The 24,575-nt window shown below is 44.9% G+C and overlaps 1 protein-coding gene across 1 annotated transcript in view; it reads left to right on the top strand.

The window, feature by feature from the left end:
* LOC128711980 (autophagy-related protein 13 homolog) overlaps positions 1 to 19,354 on the top strand; it is a 29,794-nt gene extending 10,440 nt beyond the window's left edge. Inside the window, exons 2-4 of the mRNA XM_053806873.1 lie at positions 1,680 to 2,049; positions 14,304 to 14,499; positions 18,547 to 19,354. Coding sequence (XP_053662848.1) covers positions 1,680 to 2,049; positions 14,304 to 14,499; positions 18,547 to 19,354 — 1,374 coding nt within the window. The remainder of the gene's footprint in view (positions 1 to 1,679; positions 2,050 to 14,303; positions 14,500 to 18,546) is intronic.
* The last annotated feature ends 5,221 nt before the right edge of the window (positions 19,355 to 24,575 follow it).

Here is a 24,575-nt window from a genome sequence, read left to right as displayed (position 1 = left end):
ACATCTAGAGGTTGTTTCGCGAACTATCTTGAGGGGTTTGTTAATGAAAATTGGTGCAAAATGTGCTGGTAGCCCATACATCAATGCCATCCCGGTGGTTGAATTGTAAGCGTACGCGGGTCATGGCCAAATAGTGGTACCCAAAATGAACTCGGAGAAATTACATGCCAAACGGCGGTGCGTCAGCATGCTTTCAGGGTTTCCGTGTGATGAATTAATGTTTCCCATGAGACCATAGGAACGCCGCCTGTACCTTCTCTTACTGGTTCCGTAGCTCCCAAAGGAGCTTACATACAAAACACCCTGCAATGACGTGACCTCTTTCATTTTTATTGTGTTTATTTTGTCGAAATACATTATATTTAAAACGAAAAACGTTTAAACCTTAAGTCACACATTCATGCTGCATTACACTAAAAACGATCAACATATGCCACAATGTCCGTTAAGGAACCGCCTTTGCCTTTGAAAGTGTGTACAAACATGAACCGTGAATGGTAGACAGAGACCGGGACGCAGATTACATGCAACGATACCGTCGCCCAGTTTAAATGCACCAAACAACCGCGGAACTTTCCGATCGGTTTGTCGTCCTCTGAGTCAGTTTGATTGATTTGTTTACCTAGTCTCGTTTGTTTTGTGTCCATTACTGTGGCGTGCCGCAGCAGTCTCTATCAAACCGATCCGATCGAGTCGTACTTTTCCGTTGGCCCGCCCTGCCAGATATGCCACAGAGTCAAAGGTTGCCGATCGTTCGATCGTGTTTAATTTTTATTGGAAACGCGTGCCCACGGATGGAAGCCATCTCCGACTGTTACAGGTACTCGGGCGCAAGTTCGGGAGGATGCGTTTTTATACTGCACGGTGGTAGTTTCGTCGTGTTTGCATCACCGATTGCCCTCTGTGGCGATCTTTCTACAATGTGCAAGTACATCGTCCGCGTGAAGGTTGAGAGTAATGTCTGATAGGATGGATTGTTGTTTGTTGTATTTAGAAGTCTTTTCCCTGCCTTATCCATAAATCCCGATGAGGTCGCTATGTCATCATGCATCTGTTTACTGTACGATGCCCGGAGTGCGCTTATGTTTGTTCTCTGCTTGAGATAATCAGCGAGAGGTGGTTGATTATTTACCCAAGAACACCTTTGCACCTACCTGTAAATATGCCTTTTTTGCAGGGTATCAAAGAAACAGAGAGTATTCCTTTTTGAGCATACAAAAACGCAAAATAAAGGTTATGTATAGTTCAAACATTTCAGCCCATCTAAAGTGTGGAGAAGCGATAAACTAATAAAATCACAATATCAGATATGGTTAACCTTTTTGGTCTAGTCTTTTGCAAACGATTAATAACTTTCTCGTCCCTCGCTACGGAAATATTGATTAACCTGGATTCTCACGTTACATAGACTTGAATGCGCCATTCGTTTGCCCAAGGTCACAATAAGTGAGGCGAAGGCTTGTCCGCAGTGACAGACAATCGATAATGATTGATTTTTTGTTCCCTTTCGAAAGTGTTACTGAATACATTGTGTTACAGCATTATGTCTACTACAGCACTAAGGAATACAAATTTACTATCCTATTACTACTGCCTTGTACAAATTTAGTTTTAAGTAGTTTAATATTATGTACCGAATATTATTCTAAATATGTTTTTTTTTCTCTCGTACTTTACAGTTCAACATCTCCATCACTGATCAGCAATCCATCCTAGATGTACTGGTTGAGACGAAGAAAGTTCTGCAAGATGGTGGCCAACATGAATCGATCGTCACGCGACTGCCATTGTGCGTAGAAATTTCACTACAAACCGCCGAAGGCGGTAGTATGATATTGGAGTTTTGGACGCTAAGCATCAGAACGGACCAAACGAACGCACCTCAGCGAGCCAACCAGGTGATCTACAATCGTATGAGCTTGCTGCTAAAGTCACTGCTATCGGTCACACGAGTAACACCAGCCTATCGAGTTTCGCGTATGAAACGCACGGATTCGTACGACATCTACTACCGGATCTATAAAGGCGAGCCCCAAACTAATCTACTGGGTAAGTATCTGTTAATGCTGGGTCTCAGATGTTAAGACAAACAAGACGATTGGACACGCACTAAAAGACTGTGACTGCATGCCGCGTTTAGCATCTGTTGAAGCGTTCATTGTACTCAAAGCGTTGTAAACATGTTTACACATTAAGTTACACGGATTCCAGTTCCGGGAGGGTTACGCCAAAATTGCAACTGACAGTCATCGTGAGCGATGACAACCGTAGGTAAGGTCGTTCCATCCAAGAGGGCAGAGCGAAGTGAACGAAATGTGAGCGAGTGACCTTTTTACAAGCAAAAACCGCTACTTTTATGCTCCTCTGGTTGTCTGCCCTGCCGGTTACCTGTGGCCACCCTACACTTCAAAGTTCCTTTTTGCGAGTCAACGTGAATGCAACTATGGCACGCACACATGTCACATAAACCACCATACGGGCAGCAACGAAGTAAATGGAATTAAGAACAGGTTTTTTTCAGCGAGTTGTGATTGCCGGTGGGACGGTGCGTATACCTCCCAAACATGGCCGCAGGTTGATTTGCAGAACGTTGCCAACCTGGCGCCAGGCTCCTGTGAAGGTTGATATGCTAAGGTAGTATCGGCAAAAATTAATTACCTTGAGTGGTGGTGGTGGTCGACCCGCTCGATGCTCTTGTGCAATGATGGCGCCGGCGAAACTACCCCGTACTATTTCGCAGAAAAGGAAAGAGAATGGTGCCCTTTCGGATTTTCTTCTTAGAGGTTTGTTTATGGCTCTGTGTGCATAAAGTCAATGTTCGCCTTTTTATTACATTTTATCTTACGGATTAGGAAACGGCCACTGACCATCGAGGTCTTTTCTGTTGAGACATCTGTTTCTGTATTCTTTAGTATCTAGACGTAGGATAATAAGGAGGATTAATAAGGAGTAATTGCTACAAATTTATGTACTCAATTCTTCGTTATCTTGGTAAATTTAATATCGCTTTCAGAAATCTTTTCCATGTCAATTTGATTCGTGACCACGTGATCAGTTGCGACACTGCCGTGAGTCGTGTGTCACTGCCCATACGAAAACCAGTTTTCTCATCTTCACATTTATGCCAACCTTCGGACGAAGAGATCGTGATCGAAGTGAATAACCATCAGCACTAATGAAAGCTCGGTCGCCAGCTCTAAGTCGACGGAACACAAAACTGTTCCGCGATGGTAGACTAGATAGCACCAGATAGTAACAAAAACCAATGGAACTTCGCTATTAGGTGGTGTTGGTGCGATATCCAGTGCACACTACCGTTCGGACAGACGACCTTCGAACCAAGTCGCAGCATCACGTACACATCAACCGACAGTTTCTGCATGCTGTAAGCAATTATCTCCCTTTTGCACCTACCGTAAGCTCTCTTCGGGCGGCGCACGGTTCGTGATGCAAAAATGGTTGCGCTTTACACGGACACCCTTCGCTTTGGCGCGCTAAAATGGAATCAGCGAAATGCATTGTTTTCATTGCTCTCTCGGTACGGCAGGAACGGCAGGTGTACGTTACGTTTTTTTTGTTATACATTTTAGATTCCGTCTGGCACTTTAGAAGATGCTCAGCTGTGCGTGACGACGCAGCAACGGAGCGCGCGATGCGTGCTGTGCATTTCCCATCGTACGCACCTCGGGCTGCCGATGCACCACCTGGCGATGTCATGTTGCAACGGCGGCCCCGGACGGAGATACAAAGAAACCCGCTGTGTAATCGATGAATCTGTTCAAGGAGGCCGCCATTGTTAAATATTTAAACAATGTTTCAATACGTTGGTGATGCAACTCTCGCTTAAAGTACAGACGATTGATGGATTTGTTTTGTGACTGTTGCTTAGAAAGAGGATGACGTAGTAAAAGCAACACTAAAATGGTAAAATATTTGAACGATGCACTCAACATACATAGCGCTGGCGATTGTGTAAATAGCGAGATCTGGAAAAATCAAACTATCAACAAACAGTGTGTACCTAATGGTTTAACATTTTACCACTCTCAATGGATACTTTACTATTGCGAAAGCATGATCTTGTGACGCGTTTGAAGAAGCTTCTCTTTGTTTGTACACATTCCAACATCATCAGTCCAACACCTAAGTAAATAATAATTGCTCCGACAAATAATCGTTATCGTTCGAACTGTATGTAGTTTAATTCCCACTAATCTGCTCAAAAGCAGTCCGCACATAATTGCAGCTGACCTTGCTCGTACTAAATCAGCCTTAAAGTATGGCTTATCCCCATTCAAATCAGCACAATGAAACAGCACAACAAAAATTGTATGTGCACGAGACCGTGCGAAATGGTGCGCAGCATGCGCGAACTCATCACGCGCACATTTCACGGAGCATGCGCTAGAATCGGCTGGCGCCAGAGAGAAAAGCATGGCACTTCGGCATGGGAAGGGAAACAGTGAACGTGGAAGTATCCCGATAATTGGCTTTAATTATATTTGATTTATGATGCATCGTGAGTCTCTCACTCTCTTTGTCCACCCCCCTCCCTTGCGTCATCTCCGGCAGAGGTAGTAGAGTCCGAAGGTCATCATAATTTTCTAAACACATACTATCATCGACTCTCCCCCGCTATTAGACGATGAACAACTGAGATCCGCAATAGAATCGAGTAGAAGCATAGCTCGCTGATAGAGATGAATCAACACAGGAAGTAGACGACTATGAGAAAGCGTTCGCTACGTTTGGAGCGCACGCAGGTTTACGGAAACGCATCTGGATGCAGTGCAAGTATGCCACCACCAATCGCATGGCTGCGGCTCTTTTTTTTTCGCCATATATCTACAACAATGCACATTTCGCGCGCTGGATAGCAACACAATCACCCACAGCGGCGAGCTCTCTGGTGGTTATAAAAATGTCAAGGAAGTAGAAACGGCCATTGCAACAGCAACAAGCAACTCGCAGCTCGGAAGGTTACCAGCGCTGTTGCTAGGACCGATACGGTTAAACGACATTCAACTCAGAAGCTCTCTTCGCGTCGACGTGAGCCTATCATTTCGTGCTTCCTTATCGGTAATTTGCTTCGGGTGGGTCACTTTCATTGTTGGGCGCGAGTATCAAGAAATAGGCGACGGAACACTCCACACGAGCAACCAGGTCGCTTCAAGCTTCAGCCGCGTCAGTATGCTAAGTAGGCTAGAAATATAATGCCATCGAATTAAAATGTGGCCAGGTTTTTTATCCATTTACCCGCACGGCCGTGCCTTGTTCGTGACATGTTTTCGTTGGTGGTGAAAGATAAACGAAATTCATTAACGATACACCCTCCCTTTAAGGTCGTGTAATCTGGGCAGGTTGAAAAGCACGTGATACACGGGCACTTAAATTAGCTTAGCTGAACGTGCTGTGGTTCTACAACTGGTTGCAACGGCCCAAAAAACGTGTCGAAAACGCGGGGCAACTTACAGTCCAATACCAACGCAACAACTCTACCGATGCGGCATTAATTTTATGGATGTTTTATTTTCGGTTGCGGATGTAGCGAATCGGAAACCGTATCGAAAATTCATTTACGATCATCAATCAATTGAAGTCGCCACTCTGACGACAACCGGAAGGCGTTGAAGTTTTTTTGTTGTAGTATTGTTTGTCTCTGTCCCCATCGAACTGGCCAGAATGCATAGAATGGAATGTAAAGAATGCGACTTTTGTGAGCGAACGGTGAGCCCAACGGCGCGTAATTCCGGCCTCAGCAACTGCTTCGATATCTTCGGTGGAATTTTAGGGGAGGAATGTTGGTTAGGGCACCTACGACAACCTTGTCCAGTTCGATTGGTCCAACCATAGTTCGTTTTTCGGCAAGGGTAATAAATTCGAGCCCTTCTAGCGTGGCGTAACCAGCACACACGTTTAGAAAGTGCTAACGTTGGTGTCGTCTTTTGGTAAACCTGAGTGTCGAATTACCGATTGAAAGTCTAAGGTAGAAGTAGGTCATTCTGAAGACTTTAGAGATTAAATTTAGTTAGATTCCCTTAAAATATAGTTTGTAAAGCTTTAGACGGAGGGTTTGTTTCAAAATATCATTAAATATGTTTCCATTTCCACAAAAGGAAGTAAACGGTTGCATAAATGTGGAACACTTCTGGGTCTCGAATATCAAATCTGTGCCCTTTTATAATCTAATCGTTTGATTAAGTATATTAATAACACAAAAGGTAACGAGTAGCCGGGCCCGTTTCTTCCACTATCTGCCTTCCATGTGCTTTTACTGTACCTTTTTAGCCACCCTTTTGCTCACGTTAAGGTGCGGGAAGTAAATGACCGAGTCGGCCCTTTGACCCCATTTTGTGCGGATAGCACACCGTCGTACGACTTCAATGTATCAAAACATTCATTAAATGCGTTCACCTTAGCTGGAATCAAACCGTCACCGATCCGCATTATGCAGTTTATGCGAATAAATTAGGCCCAAGGCTTGATTCGTACGGGAGGTCGTTTGAAAAGAACCTTTAGAAAGTTTTTAGTGGCCTACGAGAAGTATTGTGTGGGGTCTTTTTGAATCGCTTTGTCCAAATACTCGATCACAGTTTAAAATATCGTTCAAGCATGTACTGTAAATGAGAAATAAAATACCTTCTGCAATCTACGGCTACCAACGGCTAGTCGTGTAGTGTTGATAGCAGTATACAACTCCAACACTCACGTGATAGCGTATAATCGTGTGCTTGACACTACAACTACCTTTAGGCACGCTACTGATTTTTTTTTTCCACTAAACAACACCCATTCGCGCGATCAGTTTGGCGCCACCGTGGTGATAATTTAAATTTCACATCACCCCCAAACACGTCCCATTGGTTGCGAGCGAATGATTGCTTCTCAATGCAAGCCGCAAACCATCGTATTTGCACAGATGCAGCTGGAGGCATCCGGAGGGATGCATCCGTTAGGAAGTGGGAAACTACTGGACCCATCTCATACTGCCCACTTCGGATTCCGGCCTGAAAAACATCTTCCAATCAGTGGGAATCGACTGTAGAAAAAAAACACTTTCCTGTTTCAGTGCCACAGATAGTTTAAAGACGCCAAGCGCTTCCCCGGGTAAGCTCAGCGGAAAAAAGCAGAGGCACGTGCCCAACAGCTTGTCGGCCGTTTGTTGTGAAGGTGCTTCGGTGTCAAGCAACAAATGGGCAGGAAAAAAAAGTTAAATTACACTACGTACGCATCGTCGTAATGGCGCGTGGCGCTGGATTTTCTGAACACGATTGCTATGGCGCAGCGTAGCCTTACGACGACGACTTTTATGTGCCCTCCACGGAACGAAGGAGAGTGTAAGAAAGCTACAAAACTGTGCACACCCTGACAGGAACACATCCTCTCGCACTGCTCAATCTCAAACTGTGTTTTGCCGTCCTTTAGACTTCTCCGCTAGGAAGTGCAGAATTTACCATTGAGCCGCGAAACCTGTCGTCCGTAATCGAGGCACTGTTTTTTTTTCGAAGTCGCCACGCTTGTGGAGGGAATCACTTGACCGATTAATTTGTTGACCAAGCTGTTTTGAAACGCGTCTATTCCTTCTCCGTGAAGATATACTGTCACTGTGTGTGTGTGTGTGTGTGTGTGTGCGAGCTAGCACCTGAGCAAAGATGTACGACGATAAAATATTAATTAGCAGGATATCTTTTTTTTCTCTTCTGCCCACAACACACCGCTGGCAGTGAGGTGCATTTAAATTCATATGCTAATTGCACATAGAAACCGGTTCCAGCTGTGAACTTTCCGTTCCCTCACTGGAGCTAACGATTCCCCATCGGACGAATCCCAGCAATAACTGGGAATTCCGGTAATAAATGAGACGTGTCATATTGCTGCTCGCTATCGCGAAGCGTTCGTTTCAGTCCTTTATCGGTGCAAATGTCCATGGTACGGCCGATTTTGGTCACGTAGCGAATGGCACTAGTGCTATGATTCTCTGGTGTGTGGGGGAATATCCTAAGAAATCTTCATCGCGAAACACGATTGATAAACGTTGATTTGATTCAGCCAACAAATGAATATCGTGTGTCCATACTTTTTTTACAAAATGTCAAATATATTACACATATTCGTCGACGATTGTAATGATTTTTTAGTAGAGCAATTTTAATAATTGTATATATCCTCTTCATCGCACTCCAATACCTGTGTGGCAGATTTTAAGCCAATTAGTACGTCGCCTTTACGTCGTCCGAAAGAAGGCAAGCGAATATCCCACCACATAGAATGTGTTGCATGTCAAGGTCAAGCACGATTAGAACTTTCCCGGTTCCAAGATTCTGTCGAAGCGTTTGCACCGGTCGGTATGACGTGTTGCATGTTGACCGACCCCGCCAGAAGCACTTGAACGGTTTCCTCAATATTCGCATTCAATTTACCGTGGCGCCTCCGAGGTAATTCCCTTCGGGAGGGGTACGTGAGGTGCTTTCCATCCGCATTCCGCACAACCGTCCCGATCCCGTCTCGGTGCTGTTGCATAAAAATAACACGAATCTCGAAGTTGCGGCGAAGTTCGTGTGGTGATAGTGATCCGCTCGCAGCATGTCCATGGTAATGCTATTTTTTTTTCTTCCCGCGTCCACAGTCGTTCGCCCAACGAATTGTTGAATATTGGAAAAAAAAGGTTGCATGCTCAGTGATATAATTCTGTTACCCGGTCGGACACAGTTGTGTATGCCTGTGGTATTTGCGTTCCAGTGGCTGGTTAGCTAAGGTACGGGAGAACGGAACTGGATGTGAAGTGTAGCATGGAGGTTGTTTTTTATTTGCCAATGGGCGCTTTTCGTCATGTCACACTAAACTGGTTCAAACCGGGAGAAGCCTTACCAGCAATTACGGATGGTTTCCCGAGAGAGAAAGAGGAATCGCCTGGAAGTACCTATTTCCTGCATCTCAACAGATAACTCTGCTTTGTCCAAACACGATAGCCGGATGGACACATCAGTATCAGCACCTGCACCTTTTAGTGCCTTGTCATTAAATGTGTTCTAGTTATCATTATTTTACCAAATGCATTGCATCAAATGGACAAGCCTAGTGTATATAAAAAAATTATATCAAGTGTAGAAATCGTATCATACTTACAAACCCCTTTACCTTTAAAGCCCTTATCTGATAGGATGGTTATCATCGGTGAGTCCCCCCAAACGCGATAATCGTACTGGTGCGCATTGTTGACATTTCATTCGCACGAAGAGAATTATCAAAACAGTGTCACGTTCCAATACCGTACGTTCCGGGCTATTTTATGGGCACACTTTTCGTTCAATCCAGTTGTGTGATCTCACCGTGATGAATCAAGTTCCTCTTTCACTGGTGTGAACAAATAATTGATCTTTCCGCTGACATTTACGAGAATGTCACACATGGAACTTCCGGAGGTTCATGATCAGATAGTCAAACGTTTATATTTTCTAAATAGCCGCAATTGAGCACATTAGTCATGCAGGAATGCAATAATATGGTAAATTGGTGGTTGATGTTTTTATTGGTGCATTAAAATGTCTACTTAAAATCTGCAAAATTTTGTCCTTCTCAAGAAAAGAAAAATTAAATTCTTGAAACTTCCCGCTTGGTTCCATCTGTTTTTCATACGCCGCAATGTTGACCATTCCGAACCAGAGTTGGAATCTAGTCGGACTGCATTCCTTAGGTCATACCTTTGGTCTTTGGTCTTTATTGCGATAGTTCCCTCCCGTTCCTTCTACTAATACAGAGAATTTTGTAGGTTCAGTCGTACACAACCGGTCATTTGCATACTAGCAAATGCAAAAAGTGCAAGCGTTCCGTTAGTCAGCCGTCGTCCGTACATTTATTGTACTCCTATTTGTTATTCTTTGCTCTCAGTTTTGTTACGATACACACATGGCTTGTACGATTGTGTTCGTTTCACTTGGCAATCCCCCTTCTCCGCTAACCAACCAGCCGGCAACCGAGACATGCACATGCAATTAGAAGAACATGCTGCAAAACTGCACCGTGCCACCGGTAGTGTACACAAATATAGCTCCCCAACCGGTGCGAAACCGTAGTGAAGAAGTGTATTTTTAAAAACGGTTGTATCGTAGCTACACTGTTCAATGTCACGGGGCGAGCCGGTTCAGGAAAGTTACAGACGGTTTCCTCCTCGTGTCGCACTAGAGAGTCCGGCCGTGCCGTGAGAACGCCTTAAGCTTCTATTGCATACCGCGCACACTGCCAATTAATCGCCCGGGTTTTAATGCTGTTTTCCTTTACCGGTAAATGTACTAACGATCGGCGACATCTATGATGCATCGATCGAACTGAAAAGGAGTGTTCCCAAGCAGCAGTACCAGTCTACCCGTTCGTTCTCGTTTATTTTAATCGTCCACTATGCTAAAAACAACAGTCCCCAGTGCGTTTGCTTGCACCGATGTGTTTATTTTTTGTTCAACGCCTTGTCTAGTGCGATCATAATGTTGTTATTTTACCGACTGCGTCCGGATGGGCGTTTTGTTTGTGTGCGATAGGAAGCTGATCGTCCAACACCGATCGGTAAACATATCAGCATTAACATTTATACGCATAAAAACATTAGAATCGCTTACAACTCCCTCTCCTTGTGTCCGTTTAATGGGTACATCTATACTTGATGTTGTAAACAATGGTGTTGCTTTTGTCCCGCCTCCATCTGATAGCACTAAAATTAGATTGTTTTGTAGCTCAGTTGTTTGCTTTCGCTTGAGGTCAAGAGTCGCGTGCACGATTTTAGAATAGGAAAGCTTACATTTTACTTAAATGATTTAGTTTTTTATTTCAATAGATTAAAGTTTTTGGTAGTTTTATAAGTCATCGTATTGAATTTTAGTTCAGATACCCTGTTTTGCTCTATGTACAATAAATAAAATTCAAAACAAAAACAATGTTCAGAGTTCACGCTACGCTTAATGTGATAGAAGTTCGTCCATACATTATGCGATAAACATGGTTTAAAAGACTTAGCGTTAGTTTAATAATTTTATTCCAGAGCATTCAATTGTCAACCTTGTTACCCTTTGTTAGATAACGAACAAAGATACCTCAGCGATGATAAGATATTGTTTTCTTAGTTACAACAGCACTGTGGTTGACATGGTTGTGTCGACAGTAAAGATATCTGACATCATACGACTGAACTATGACCTACAGCACATGCATTATCGTAACCGCAACGGGCTCGTGGCCCTCACACCGATATAATTAAAGAAACTTTCCCCTTTTGCCGTGGGACTTATCGTAAAAGATAAGAAATGCATTTTTTTGTGTGCGGTCCACCAGGTTAGGAACCTCCCCGGACGACAGATAACCCCCCGGGAAGCTGATACTCCAAAACCAATAATCTTTTACGGCGTTGTTCTGACCTTCTGAACCACCTGGTCCCTCGGTTTGTAGATCACTCTTAAAGACGAATCAAAGGCATCTAGTCGAACGCGGAGATAGCGCTTCTTTTTTGCGTATTATTTTGCACCGAATTGGTCGGCCCCGGTACACATGGACCACCGTCCCATCAGTCGGACCCGTTCATTCTTATCAGTGGGCAAACGATTTGAGCTAGGCGTTCTGCAACGTACAGGGAAAAGTGTACAAACCAAACTTGATTGAAAAAAAGCGGCACATCCTTATCGGTTGCCGTACGAGAATTGACGTCAGCTGATGAATTAGCTACAAACTCGGAGGTACGATGGTTGTTCCCGAAGCTGGCTCCTAGAAGTTTTGCACAGATCAAACATCACTTTGCTTATCTGTGTCCAACCAAACAAACAACAACTGTCCGCTTTTCACTCATCTCACATGGGTGAATGGCGGGAAAATGATTTACCGGTCGAACAAAAGCGCCTTAGCATGATGTTCCCGTACCGTTCACCACCCCCCGGTTCGGTCTAGTGAGCAACACCGATTAATCAATCGATGCTCAGCGGCGCCATACAGTCGATTGTCTCTGAGACAGCAACGGCGGTCACACGGGGGGTATGATGGATAGGCAGGTGGGATTTAGGTCGGTGCAATCTCAACCCAAGCGAAACGACCTCGTCTAACATCTTCGTACGTTACATCTGACTGCATCACACCTTAACGCCCCCAACCTAGACGAAATGGAGGCCAGCCAGCCAGCAGCAAGTCCGAAGGTTCCTCGGGAGTGTCTTTCCCCGGTGAAGGTGGACGACGACATCATCGCAATGTCTTGCCCTAACCCTCGCAACGATGAGCATAATCAAGTTACGAAAATTACAAAACACCGACCAGAGACAAACGCTACATGGGGCACGATCGTGTACGTGACACTAGCGGCGTGGGATGATGGCAGTGAAGACATCGGCGGTGTTTTTGGCGGGCAAATATTGTCAAGCTGTCTCTCTGGTTTGTGCCGGGGGTCAGTTTGGCAATCGCGCACATTTGTTCGAGATGCTAAAAATAAACCGTGTACCGGCTGGCGGTTCGTCCGGTATTTCTGGGCTATTATTATCCACCGGATCGTTCGCTAGACAAAAAGGAAAGGTAATCGGCGTTGTCGACGTGTCCACTACAGACGATCTCGCAAAAGCCCAAGCACACAGGTGGTGTGCACTTGTGTTTGTACTGTCGACAAAAAGTCCGACCTGAATCCGGGGAGGTGTTGTCGCTGTCAAATCACAGCTTTCGACACACACGCAGTCGGAAGGCATTCGGTTTTATAATCTGTTTTTTTTTTTTTTGCACTGTGAGCCTTTGCTGCATAGCAACAGCAGCCACGCAGAGTTGCATTTACAGCAATGAGGTTGTGTGGTCTGTCAGGTGGTAAACACCCCACGGACGGTGGTTATCGTTGACGAGATCAGTTGACGAGCAGTTCAATACGGGGGGCGAATGTTGTGTCGTGATTACACGCGCTGTTAGGCTTCCCGCATCCTGAACGCTTGCAAGCCGCGGAAGTATTGAGCCAAAATTGGATAATCGACGCCTGTCAGGCGCAGATGATGGACGCCACTCGGTAGAAATCTCGCACCGTCTCGAGAGTGTGTCTCGTGACTGGGCAGAACGATAAATATTTCATTTGCCATTCATGCACTAGCGCAAACAGCCACATTATTATGCAAGTGCGAAATTTGTTTGATGACAGCCTGCGCGAAAGAAGCTATCAAACACGTTCATGGTACGATCTTGCGCGACCCCGCGCTGCAAGGGACATTTTGGAGGGCGCGGCTCCATGTTTAGGGTTCTTCATCCCAACGGTAGCGCGCACGCAGTCTCACACAAACACATGCAATCGTGCGAAAATGCAAATATCAACTGAACTCCCGCAGCGAAAGACTCCATACATACACAGACGGGTACGCGGGTTATAGAGGGCCTTTAAATATCAAAACAAAACGATTATCTCTATTTGCACTGTCCTCCGGATGGAACGAAGTGGCGCAGAGAGAGCGAGAGAGGGATGTTGGGAGGTGGGAAAGGGTTTCGGTATTTAAATTGGACAATCCATTCGTAGTAAACCACGTCAACAGCACGGTCGGATAGTACGCGAGAACAATGTGAACGCACTACACATACTAAGGGACAAAGGAGAGTGAGTGACCGGACTTTAAACCGCTGTAGGGGATAGATTAGTAAGATGGTGCACATAGTTGCTATTTTTTTTCATTCAGCTTAGGCTTTCATTGCCTTGAAGGGTTTCAGCTTGATTGTATGACGCTCTTTATGAAATACCTCAAAAAAACTTCGTCCCAAAAACTTCACGACCTACAAATTTGCTTGCCGCAGCGGATGGCTGGCGCCAACACCAAGAGCCATTTATGGTGACAGTAACAACCCCAATGTTGGCAATATACGCGGAACTCAACCCTTCTTTTACTTGGCAACTCTCTCTCTCTCTGTGAGCTCTTCTTTTTTAATACGATTTGAGCCGCGATCTCTCTCGCGCGATCGCGTGATCATGTCGTTGTGATCTGTTGGTTACGCTTACAAACGTAGCTTGGTTGGGGTGTCTCTTTCACGCAACAGACATCTCTCGCTCCCCACAAATGCATCAGCAAAAGGGTTGTTGTATTGGGTGGGCGGCTAGGGGGAGTTAAATTCCCCCACGATGACAAGACTGGCGCCCGCCGAACGTACCTTCGACCGTATCTCACACTGCCCCGACATACAGACACACACACACACGCAACGAAAACGCACAGCCGGGCAGTGTGTGCGTGTGCGCGAGAGCACTCGCGGGCCCGCGAAACACCAAAAGCAATTTACACTCATTCCGGTTCTCTCATTCATTTCTCAACCGTCGACACTAGGGGATGGTTACAACCAGGTTCGCGTCGGACAGTTGTGCACACAAATCGGAACGCTAAACATGGCAGTGGCCTACCGGACGAAGATTACGTTCTCACCAACGCAAACCGGACGCGACAACACGATCATGATGAAGAGCGATCACTTCCTGAAGGATATCAGCCCAAAGCACGTACGCTACAACTACAACAAGAAAGTGTAAGTATCCGACGGGAGCATTTTTTCCCCCGTCTCGATTGTTCTATTTCGGGTGCGTGTGAAATACCCGACCGGCAGTGACAGTTTAGTTTGAAAATCGGGTTTTGAAAGTGTGTAGGTGCCCGTAAAGCGAGGGGGAATACCCGGATCTAGTGTTGCACGAACAACCTTGGCCAATAGCTATCGTGTAGGTGGTGAAAAAAGTCCTTCTTTGGCAAGAAAAGAACCTGCAAAAACACAGTTGTCCGTAGTGGAAGGTGTAAAAAGAGTAAGGTGTACGAGTGCCTCGACGATTATTGGAGCCCATTGTCACTCGCAAGGGACCTGTTCGCTGTTTTTTTTTGGACACGTCCCCCAAAACTTCGTCCACGTCCGTATGTAAAAACGCTGATTCATGCGCGCGTATCGCCGTCTCGTGCATTTGCGTCACCGTCGCGTCACATTCAGCGCTCTCTGTGTGTGCCATACAGATCGTGCTGATGATCGACGCCCCAAAGCGACGGATTTGGTGGCAAAAGGCGGACAATCAATTCTTCGCACCAGTCGCACCACTACGGCATGTTGATGATGATGTTTGGTGCTTCGGATAAGCAGCAGTTGTGTGTTTCTTTTTCGCATTCCTTGCCATCCGTCAACGCAAGCAAAAGACGGATGGCTGCACGAAAGTGGAATAGATTGAGACATACATAGATGCGCACAGTCGTGTGGTGCATTCCTTATGCGCTTGGCGGTGGGGGACCAGATGAAAAATTATGCCATTGGAATGATGGTTTCGCTTGCGGTGGAAAAAAAAACTCCCCACATTGGAATGCATTTGATTACTCCCCTTCCAGTGCCCTTGCGTGTAGATGATAAAAAGCGAGTGAAAAGAGCCAACGATGTGTGTGTCGGTTAGATCTATGCCATGCTCTTCCGCAGCGCTTCCGAGTTACAACAACAGATGGCGCTGTACGCATTCATTAGGCGCATAATCTGGGAGATACTAGATCGGTGAGGTTACTGGAGACGAACGACATAGCGTTTTGTGAAATCGGTATCTGTCTCCTTCCCATCACCAGCCACTCGTGAAGGCTATACCGGAGAACCGATGGTTTTGAGAGTTACGGGCGTTCCACGTATGCAGTGTGTAACGCTCGGCGTTGTCTGTGCGTGACATTGTGATGCAGCCTTCGGAAAAACCCCCTCGCATCGATCGACCGATCGTGTAGCTGCACACTCGATCCGGTTGATGAAAAGAACCGGTTTAAATTTTGTGAATTCACCAAAGCATCGCACAACTCGGATGATCGCTACAAGTGCTGGAAACGACCTTCCCTCCATCATTCCTAATGGAGTTAGACGATCGCCGTATTGGGTTGCAAATCGAATGCGTGTGTTGGTGCGATATCGTTTTCGGTGGCAAATAGACAACAGCAGTGTTACTAACGCTACACACAATACTAAGAAGGAAATGGAAAGTGGGAGTGATATCAGCCCCGAGTGCGATACACACCCGGTCCTACTATCGCCGTTGCACACGCTCAAAATGTGGTACATCCGCATGATGGGACAGTAATTCCACGCAAAGCACAGCACACCTTGGGTGACTAGTTAATCTCACAAGGACCCCTGACGGCGTAATCTTTAAAGCACTTTACGCCGTTTGCAGTACACTCGAATCTGATGTCAAGATAACCGGATAAGACAAATTTTATGGTACATGGTGTACCTGTTTCTGGAAATTACTCACATACGTGGAGTTTGTCGGTATTTTTTCTTGCCAAAAAGAACTCCCTACGTTAAGTGCTGTGTAGTCGCATCAAGCCGTTAAGCCGCCGATGAATACCCATAAAAAATTATTGCCCAACTAGCATTGTACATTAAGAATTCAACAACCTTCTGTAGGACATCATGCCAGGTGCCCTCAAGCTGTTGGTGGTATGATTGTAATCAGCTTGATAAGCAAACTTGCCACAGATCCCTACATCGCCCAATGCACTGCAGTTGAATAATCTTCCGTGCATCAGGATCACATGAACGAGTGATAAGATTAGCCACCTTTTCCACTACTATCACTGGCAACAAAGTTGCGGCATAAAGTAACTTTGCACCGCGAAGTAATTTACCATCTTTTGAGCTATAACCGGATCACTCCGTGAGAGTGGTTACGTGATATTACCGCCCAGTTCACCATCAGAAGAAGGGCATCTATCTTCCACCGCGGTAGTTAAGTGGCCACTCACTTTCAGCACCTTAGGACGGAACGCTGCCCTGAGCAGGAGCGGTGCGGTTCCTATCGAAGGGCATATAATCACACTTTTGCCTATCAGCCTTATTCTGCGGGTCATTTTGCTGTACCACCATTTACTTGTAATGGTTTTACAGCATCGCAAACAGTAATTTGATGTTGCAAAAATCTGCACGTCGGGGGTTTCCCGACTTCTTTATCGCATTAATATATTTATTCTTGCGAAGCTTTCACTCCCGCTATGGCATACAAAATAATCAAACCTTTCACTCGCGGTGGTTTGAAAAATTGATCGTAAACAGTTTGCGGCCGTGGGTAGATTCATTCATAAAACCACCTACCTGCATCCTCGTTTGCTTTAACGAGCTTACGGCGTGGGATCTATGCTGCCCTACGCGCGCTCGCCCGGCCCTACGGTGGTGTGCCTCACGTGGGCGTCCAATTCGTTCGTTAGGCATCATGTGTCTTTGCACACACACAGAGATATGCTGGCGGTACGGTACGGTTGGTGGCCCTCCACAAACCTGTCAACCTCGATGATCGATATTTCCTTTATTAAATTCAAATCGTGTTACCGATCGCTGAAAAAAGCCGCTTTTTAATAATTTCACATCGCTGCCTAGAAAGACGATAACAACCCACACACACACGGTTTTGATGTGACAATTATACTGCAGTTGCAGTTGGAAATTGGCTGTCAGTTGTGCGGAAAAAGTGAAATATGGTTATGAAAGACCAGCGGTGTGCTGGTCGAGTGGGGAAATCGACTGGACCCGGAGCGACAATTTTCCTTTACCGTCGTCTAGTGGTCCCGCCATGTTGGTCTAATGGGGAGGCTTAAACCAGTTCGGGCCAACACTTGGAGGCGCCTATTTATGGTCCGAAGTCGAAGACAGAAAATCACCAACGAAACGATTACCAATCTGCATGGCTGTAGGTGGGACGTTTGTATGGACTGTGCAAGGTTTAGCCTTTGTTTCTGTTTAATACCCACATGTAATGGTGGACATTTATTCTGCCGGACAGATGGTTTCATTTGCAAAAGACGTCGGTGTATGTACCTTGGAGCAGTAAATCCGATTAAATGAAACACATCTTTATATTTCTCAGCGAGTGAATCATACGTGCAACAGTAATCTTATCGCTCTTACACGTTACTTTCACGTGACACGTGCACCGTACATGGAAAGTTTCAACAAGAAAGAGCAACAGTTTATGAACTGTTTGAATTTTCAGTCAATAATGAGCTCTGTCTAGCTTCAAAACGATGACTTTGATAAGAAACACTGGCTGGCACAATAATTTAGTGTCGCTTGTGCGGTGTAATTATGACTCAACCGCGAATAGCAAATATACAGCGGCTCGAGTACATTACCATCCGCGGTTCTAGTGGAATTCCCAGCCTCCTTACACAATTGCCGACAATGAAAAACATTCATTTTATCTGAAAAGCGATTGCGTTACAGCTTCAAATGACGCACGAACGATGGTAAATTGGCACAGAACTCTGTATCGAATGGTAAAAAACATCGCCATCATCAACAGAGCGTGCACGATTGTAAACATTTGTTCAATGGAAATGCTTCGTTTACATGATAAACCGGGAGAAAATAGCGCTTCTTCGCACGTTCGGAAGCTGTCGAAGCTGTGTTTTGCAGCACGATCAAATGCTTGTCAAAATTACCACACCAATCAAACGGAAACTCGTAAAATAGTACTCATGCCCCTGAAAAGAACGCTCATGTCGCTGATAAGATAACAATTTTGCAACTACGCCTGTACTAATCTATCGCTTATTCCTTTTTCGGGTTCTTTTGCAGGGAGAAAAAGGTTATCGATTTGGACAAACCGATGCGCTGCGGTGCCTTCGTCGATGCTTCGCGCGTTAAAAAGCACACCGAGGACGATTACACACTGCCCGAAACGCCACCGTTCAGTTGGCTGCTACCGAAACCACGCGACGAAAGCACGTACCGTGACTGTGGCGGTGAAGACCGGGTGTCCCTCAACTCGCCCACCAACGTGGACGAGAACTGCTCCAACAACGCGAACAATCTCAACAACAACACCAGCAAAGGATCGTACGAATCCAACAGTGCCGCCGGTCCGATGCATTTCCGGTTGTCACAGTCGCCAAAGAGCGGACCCGAATCGATCGGCGGTGGTGCAATACCAGTGCCGGGTGCAACCGTAGCAATCCCCGCCACCGGTGGAACATCACCTCCGAGCTCGCTCGGTGCTGGTGGCGAATTCCGGCGCTCCTCACGATGGTCGATTCGGCGCGATCCGTCCGAGAGCGATCGAATGCTGAAGGAGCTACAGTTTGCGTTTGCCGAAACGACGGCCCAAGGTGAGCTGGCGAAGTTTTTGCGCGAGTGTTCCAATGCGCCGACGTTGCAAGAGTTCGACATGATGCGTTCGAGCGGTGCGGACACGATTACGGAGGAAGAAAATATGGACGGTAGCAGGATACTGACGGAAGCCGATACGTGCCCGGACAGTGGAGAGGAAGATGATGTACTAAATGACCTCACCCGCCAGCTGGAGCGGTTCGAAACATCCCTGCCGGAGTACGAATATCTGGTGTCCTCCCTTTGTCAGTCGATCGACAGCAATTCGAATAGCTAAGCGTGTAACAGCAGCGTCGATGTGTTCTACACCGGAGCTTACAGCGGGTGAAGAAGAATCATGTTGTGGGCGCAAGCCGGGATTATTATTAATTTTAACGAGAGAATCAACTGTCGACTGATATTTTTTGATGATATTCATCTTCACACATACACAACAAACACACAGGCTTAATACGTGCGAGATAGGTGGACAGACGCTTCTCGCTACAGTTCAAGGAGTCACAGAAACACTAAAAACATAAACTAATGCATTATGCGGTACCACACGTGTACGGTAAAGATGAAATGAAGCGCAAGAATTCGGCAGAAGGATAAGGATTGGTAGCAGACGGCCAAAGAAAGGCGTGGTGGAGTCACTGGGGTTTCTGTTACAGATACACACACACACTGACGTACAGCATGTGCTATGCGATGGTGATATGCGTGTGATTAGTGAAGAGCGCAATCGGAAAGCCATGTGTAAAATGTGTTGCGAAATATGTTTCCTTGCCTTAGCCATGTAACGAAGCAAAAAATCTATAGCTTAGGCTCTCGCGTAGGCGCGTATTTGTCTGTAAAATCTATAATCGATACATCGATGAATCAAAGTTCCTTAGCGTGCGAGACTAAAAGGGATCGGATCGTGCTAGTGCGTAAGCGTAGTAAAAGTAAGTTCGATTCCCCAAGATCTAAAACAAAAAGGATATTACATTCATTTGACACGATTATTGTTTATCCTATATGATGAAGCAAAATTATCTACTATCCGCCATATACACGCGCGGCAAAGGAAAGCTTTCCGCCTGTTTTGCATATCGGGTGCGTTTTGCACTCTTTTAAAAATATTTGTAACTGAATTGGCTTTAAATCTTTTTTGTCTCCTTTTTTTTTCTTCATTTCGTTTGCTTTAAGCGCGATAGGGTAGCTAGTAGAGGAAATACGGTAAGAAAGATTGTTAAAACGAAAGCTTGGGGTTTACGTTCTTTATGGAAATGTTTTCACTCACCCAAAACGAAACACCCTGCTTGTGTAAATAGTACAAAACCACGATCGTTTATCTTATTACATACTGTATTGTGTCACCTTAAACTCATTTGTATATAGCAGCGCATAAAGCTTGCTCATTTGTCACACTTTCGATGTTAGGATGGGGTTTCGATCAAATTGAGGGCATGCAGGAAAATGTTTACCATATCGAACGTAAACCGATACTTTTGGGCGCAATGTCATCAAGATAAACCTATTGTATGAAACCACTAATCAAAATCATCGTTAAAGCCAGATACCAGAAACCATCGAGGCCGTGCGAACGTGTTTTGCAAGACCCCGACGTCTCCTATTGTTATTCACGGTTTTTCTCCTTTTGTCAGATTATATTCAATTTAGAGCGGGGAAGTGTAGTAGTGGGCTATGTATAAAACCGTTGCATAAATCAAGCGACTTAGAGAGGGATAACACAGTATAAATATAAGCTTATGGAAATCTATGCTTTAGCCTTAGCCTTTTTTTGTTTTTTTTATTCTTGCTATACTATCTTATCCTTATCAACAATTACTTACTGCACTAAATTAAAGGATTAAGATATGCGTTCGCGAGGGAAACCTGCTCCAGATATGGAGCAGGAAGAACCTTACTTCTTTAGCGTCACCACGCAGAAAGGATTGATTGTTACCTTCACTTTTATTGTCTCCCATTGCAAACAATATGTCGATTTAAATGGCCAAACATTATGGATAAGTACACGCGGGGAAGTGTTAGTATGTATTCGCTGATCAAAAATGTTGCATGGTATTGTTTCTATCGCAAATTAGATCTTTTTTTCATTTTCCAAGAGACTGACGAACGTAAGCGTTGTAGGAAAGTCATATTTGGTTTAGTCGGGGCGGTTTGTTTTGTTTCTCGCTGTATTTGTCGCTAAATTAATTGTAGCCTAAAATTCGAGTCATTTTTATTTGGGTAAATCTTGCGTGGGATAAAACGTCAGTGGACCTAATTAAGACAAGTATATTTTTTTCAAAGAAGGGAATACACATTTAAGATTGGCAATGAGGTGAACATTTTGAATCGATTCATGTGGTTTAGGTAGGGAAAGGCATAGAGAGACAGAGAGGGTAATGGAAAGGGTGGCATTATAATATTTAACATCAGAACAGGAATACTTTGTTTTCCACAAACTTTTACTTTTTCACTTATCAAGACAACAATTGAATTATACATTAAAAATATATACATTCAGACTATCAATGGAATTAACCCCAGTCAAGTGCGTAACAGCAAGATATCCTCATTAGTAAGCGATCAAACACAGCTCGGAAATAGTTTATTTTTCCCTTTATTATACATACTTGTACCGATTCAAGAAATAGTACCGGAACAAACATGTCAAACAAATCAAATAAACCCAAATTATTAAGAAAACAGAGAAAAAATAGATCCGTATGTATGGTCAGTATTACCGAATATCCGAAAATAATCATTTTCCCTGTTAGAAATCACTGCGCGGAAAATACTTAAGTTGTTTCGTTTCAAATTTCAATATGCAACTACTTGCCTATGAACTTATCAATCCAGGTAAATTGTTTCGTTAAGTTTGTAGAGGTAACTCGCAACTCCATTGCGCGTAACTCAAAGCTCTGTTAAATGCTGTTCAACTGAAAGCTTTCGACTGCACGCTTTCACTATGGCCAACAAACGTACAAAACTTGAATATTTAATATTTTGTTATCCAAATCATCCCTTATGGCAGGCTCAATTGTACGTTACATTTCGAATGTTACTATTGTTTTACAAAATACAGTGAATTTTTTATCAAGCCAAAGGTTGCTAGATTACTATTTATAACTTGTGGAATTATTCTTTTCAAATATTACGTTGGTCACATTAGTTTGATTATAAATTTGTTAAAAAAACATAAATTCCAAATGGTAAACAAGCAACACAAACAACCAACACACGTCGAAATCGGATTAGCAGCTTAGATGACATGAGCGTTGTAGGTTGCCTTCACGGTGCAACGCTCGGTCTTCCTAACGCATGAGCCTGCCGGTTTTTGGTATAACGCGTACCTTGACTGGGGTCATGCAGCAAGCATACCACTAACATGTTTGCATTTTGAACCATCAACGAAGCGGAACATTGACTTACGAACGAACCCAAACAGTGATGCACGCGCACCGTTTGAACGCAAGAAAAGCGCAACCCAAAACCAATAGTCACACCACCTCAAGCTCAAAGTGTAACGCTCCGGATATTCGTACGGATGAGCTTTATTTTGAGAAAAACACGCTTCCTGCCGGAACATCTACTACCTTCCGCTGTTGCTTCCTGGTGGAGATTGTGGTTGCCTAAAGAGTGGTTTCCCTCAAATGTCTTACGAGAAGGCTTCACCAAAGGACATCCGCAGTGAACGATGACGTTGGCTTTGGGCTCTTTTCCTCGTTTTGGTGTGCGATACTAATGAGTGAAGCTTCCATCTTGAGCAGGGGACAGTTCCGCATAGAGCTGATGTTATCTTCAACTGTAATTGGGATAATTTTCAATAAAACCTTCACACTAATGTTGCCAACTCATGCCTCCATTGGATCTTTGCAAAGAAAACCAATAATAGTTTATTTATAACTGAATGTTTACTTATCAATTTTAATTTACAAATGTTAGTGAAACTAGACAAGTTTTTGGAAAATGTTCGCGGAAATGTAGAAACTGATGATTTAATTTTTATGATTTAATTTTTAGCCACGTGAAACTGCTGCTTCCCGGCTAACGGAATTCCCGCGCACGACGCTGCCAACGTTGAAAGTTCCGCCGGTGAGAAGGTGAACGAAAGAGAGCTTTTCACTCACCAGGTTTACTATCAATTGACAGATCTTTCGTTAGTGGAAAGAGTGCCTCCCTCCAACACGATTATCACCCACCGGCCAAACACTAAGCCAAACAACGCAACGAAGCACCGCCCGAAACCCATACACCCACCCAGCCTAATGGGAGGCCCTTCGTCCATTCGCCTTGATGATGGTGCCGTCGCCACTATGCCGTTGTCAGCGCTTTTTTTTCTTGTTTTGGTTTTGCGATGAACTAACACCACACGTTGCCAGAGCACTATGACGTATGGCCGCGACCGGGCGCGCTGTGGTGGTGGTTACGGACAGTGGAGCGACCATGATTGAAGGAGCCGAACCGCATTTTTTCGATCCACACAAACGTGCGCCGCGGCTCGGGCTGTCAGTTTCTCAACAGACGCGAACCGCGACTGACCTAAAACCGTTGCACCGTGGCCTAGCGGAGGCTTTAGACGAATCTCTTTTTTGTTTTAGTTCCTTCGCTGTTGCGCGTAAGTGGTGAATAGGAATACAGGGGTTTTGCTGCTGTGGTGGGATATCTTCTCCTATTTTAGTGTGCCAGCTGCCGTGTTAATCCTTCCAGCAGACAGTTATTAATTGACCGGGCTTACCAGGACTGTTTGATTGCATCGAATGTCAGTGGGATTGGGAATTAATTGGATGCTAACAATCCGCACTCCACGTTTCGAGAGATCAGTGAAAGGAATCTAGCGTGCGTGTGTGTGCCTCTCTCTCTCTCTCTCGCTCTCTCGCAATGTGCGGTCCGTTGTGTCCTCGGTGGACGCGCCACCGTGGAAACGAGGAAATGTGCAAGCGAATAATTTATCGGAGAGTTTCGAGTGCATCTACTTTTCCCTTCGCGACACATGGTGACCATACGATTCTGTAACGATTGCGATTGGCTGCCTTCGGAGTTTGCCATCAAACTCCGCCAAGGTCTGATTGAAAGAAGGAGTGTGCTATAATAATAAAAATGCAACAAGAAGTCTCGGTTTGTGTGTGAGTGAAGTCGAGAATGTAAAACAACATCCGGCCATTCGTTCGCTAGCGTAAGCGGTTCTTTCCTTCTGCGTTGCACTACTTCATAGAGAGTTGGTGAAGTTGAGCCAAAACTCCGAAATTTCCTGGAGGTCCTTAATGCACATTTACACCGACGTAACCTTTGGCCTAGTGAACGATGTGCTTGCGTAGGATGATAATAAAGATTCCATTTCAGCTTTTTAACCCATCCCTGTTGGCTGTTTATTGGCCCCCATGTTATGCGCCGTCCTATCAAACTTCTCCCCTTTTCCTTTCTTTTTGCATCTCTCCACTCGTCACAAATCTGCGCCTGCGGTAATTTTCTGTCGTCCTGCTCTGTCGGTGCACGTGATCGCAAAAGTGTTGAAAGTGCAAACAAGT

Source organism: Anopheles marshallii, chromosome 3 (assembly GCF_943734725.1).
Source record: "Anopheles marshallii chromosome 3, idAnoMarsDA_429_01, whole genome shotgun sequence".
NCBI lineage: Eukaryota > Metazoa > Arthropoda > Insecta > Diptera > Culicidae > Anopheles > Anopheles marshallii.
This window is presented reverse-complemented; position numbering and strand designations above follow the sequence as displayed.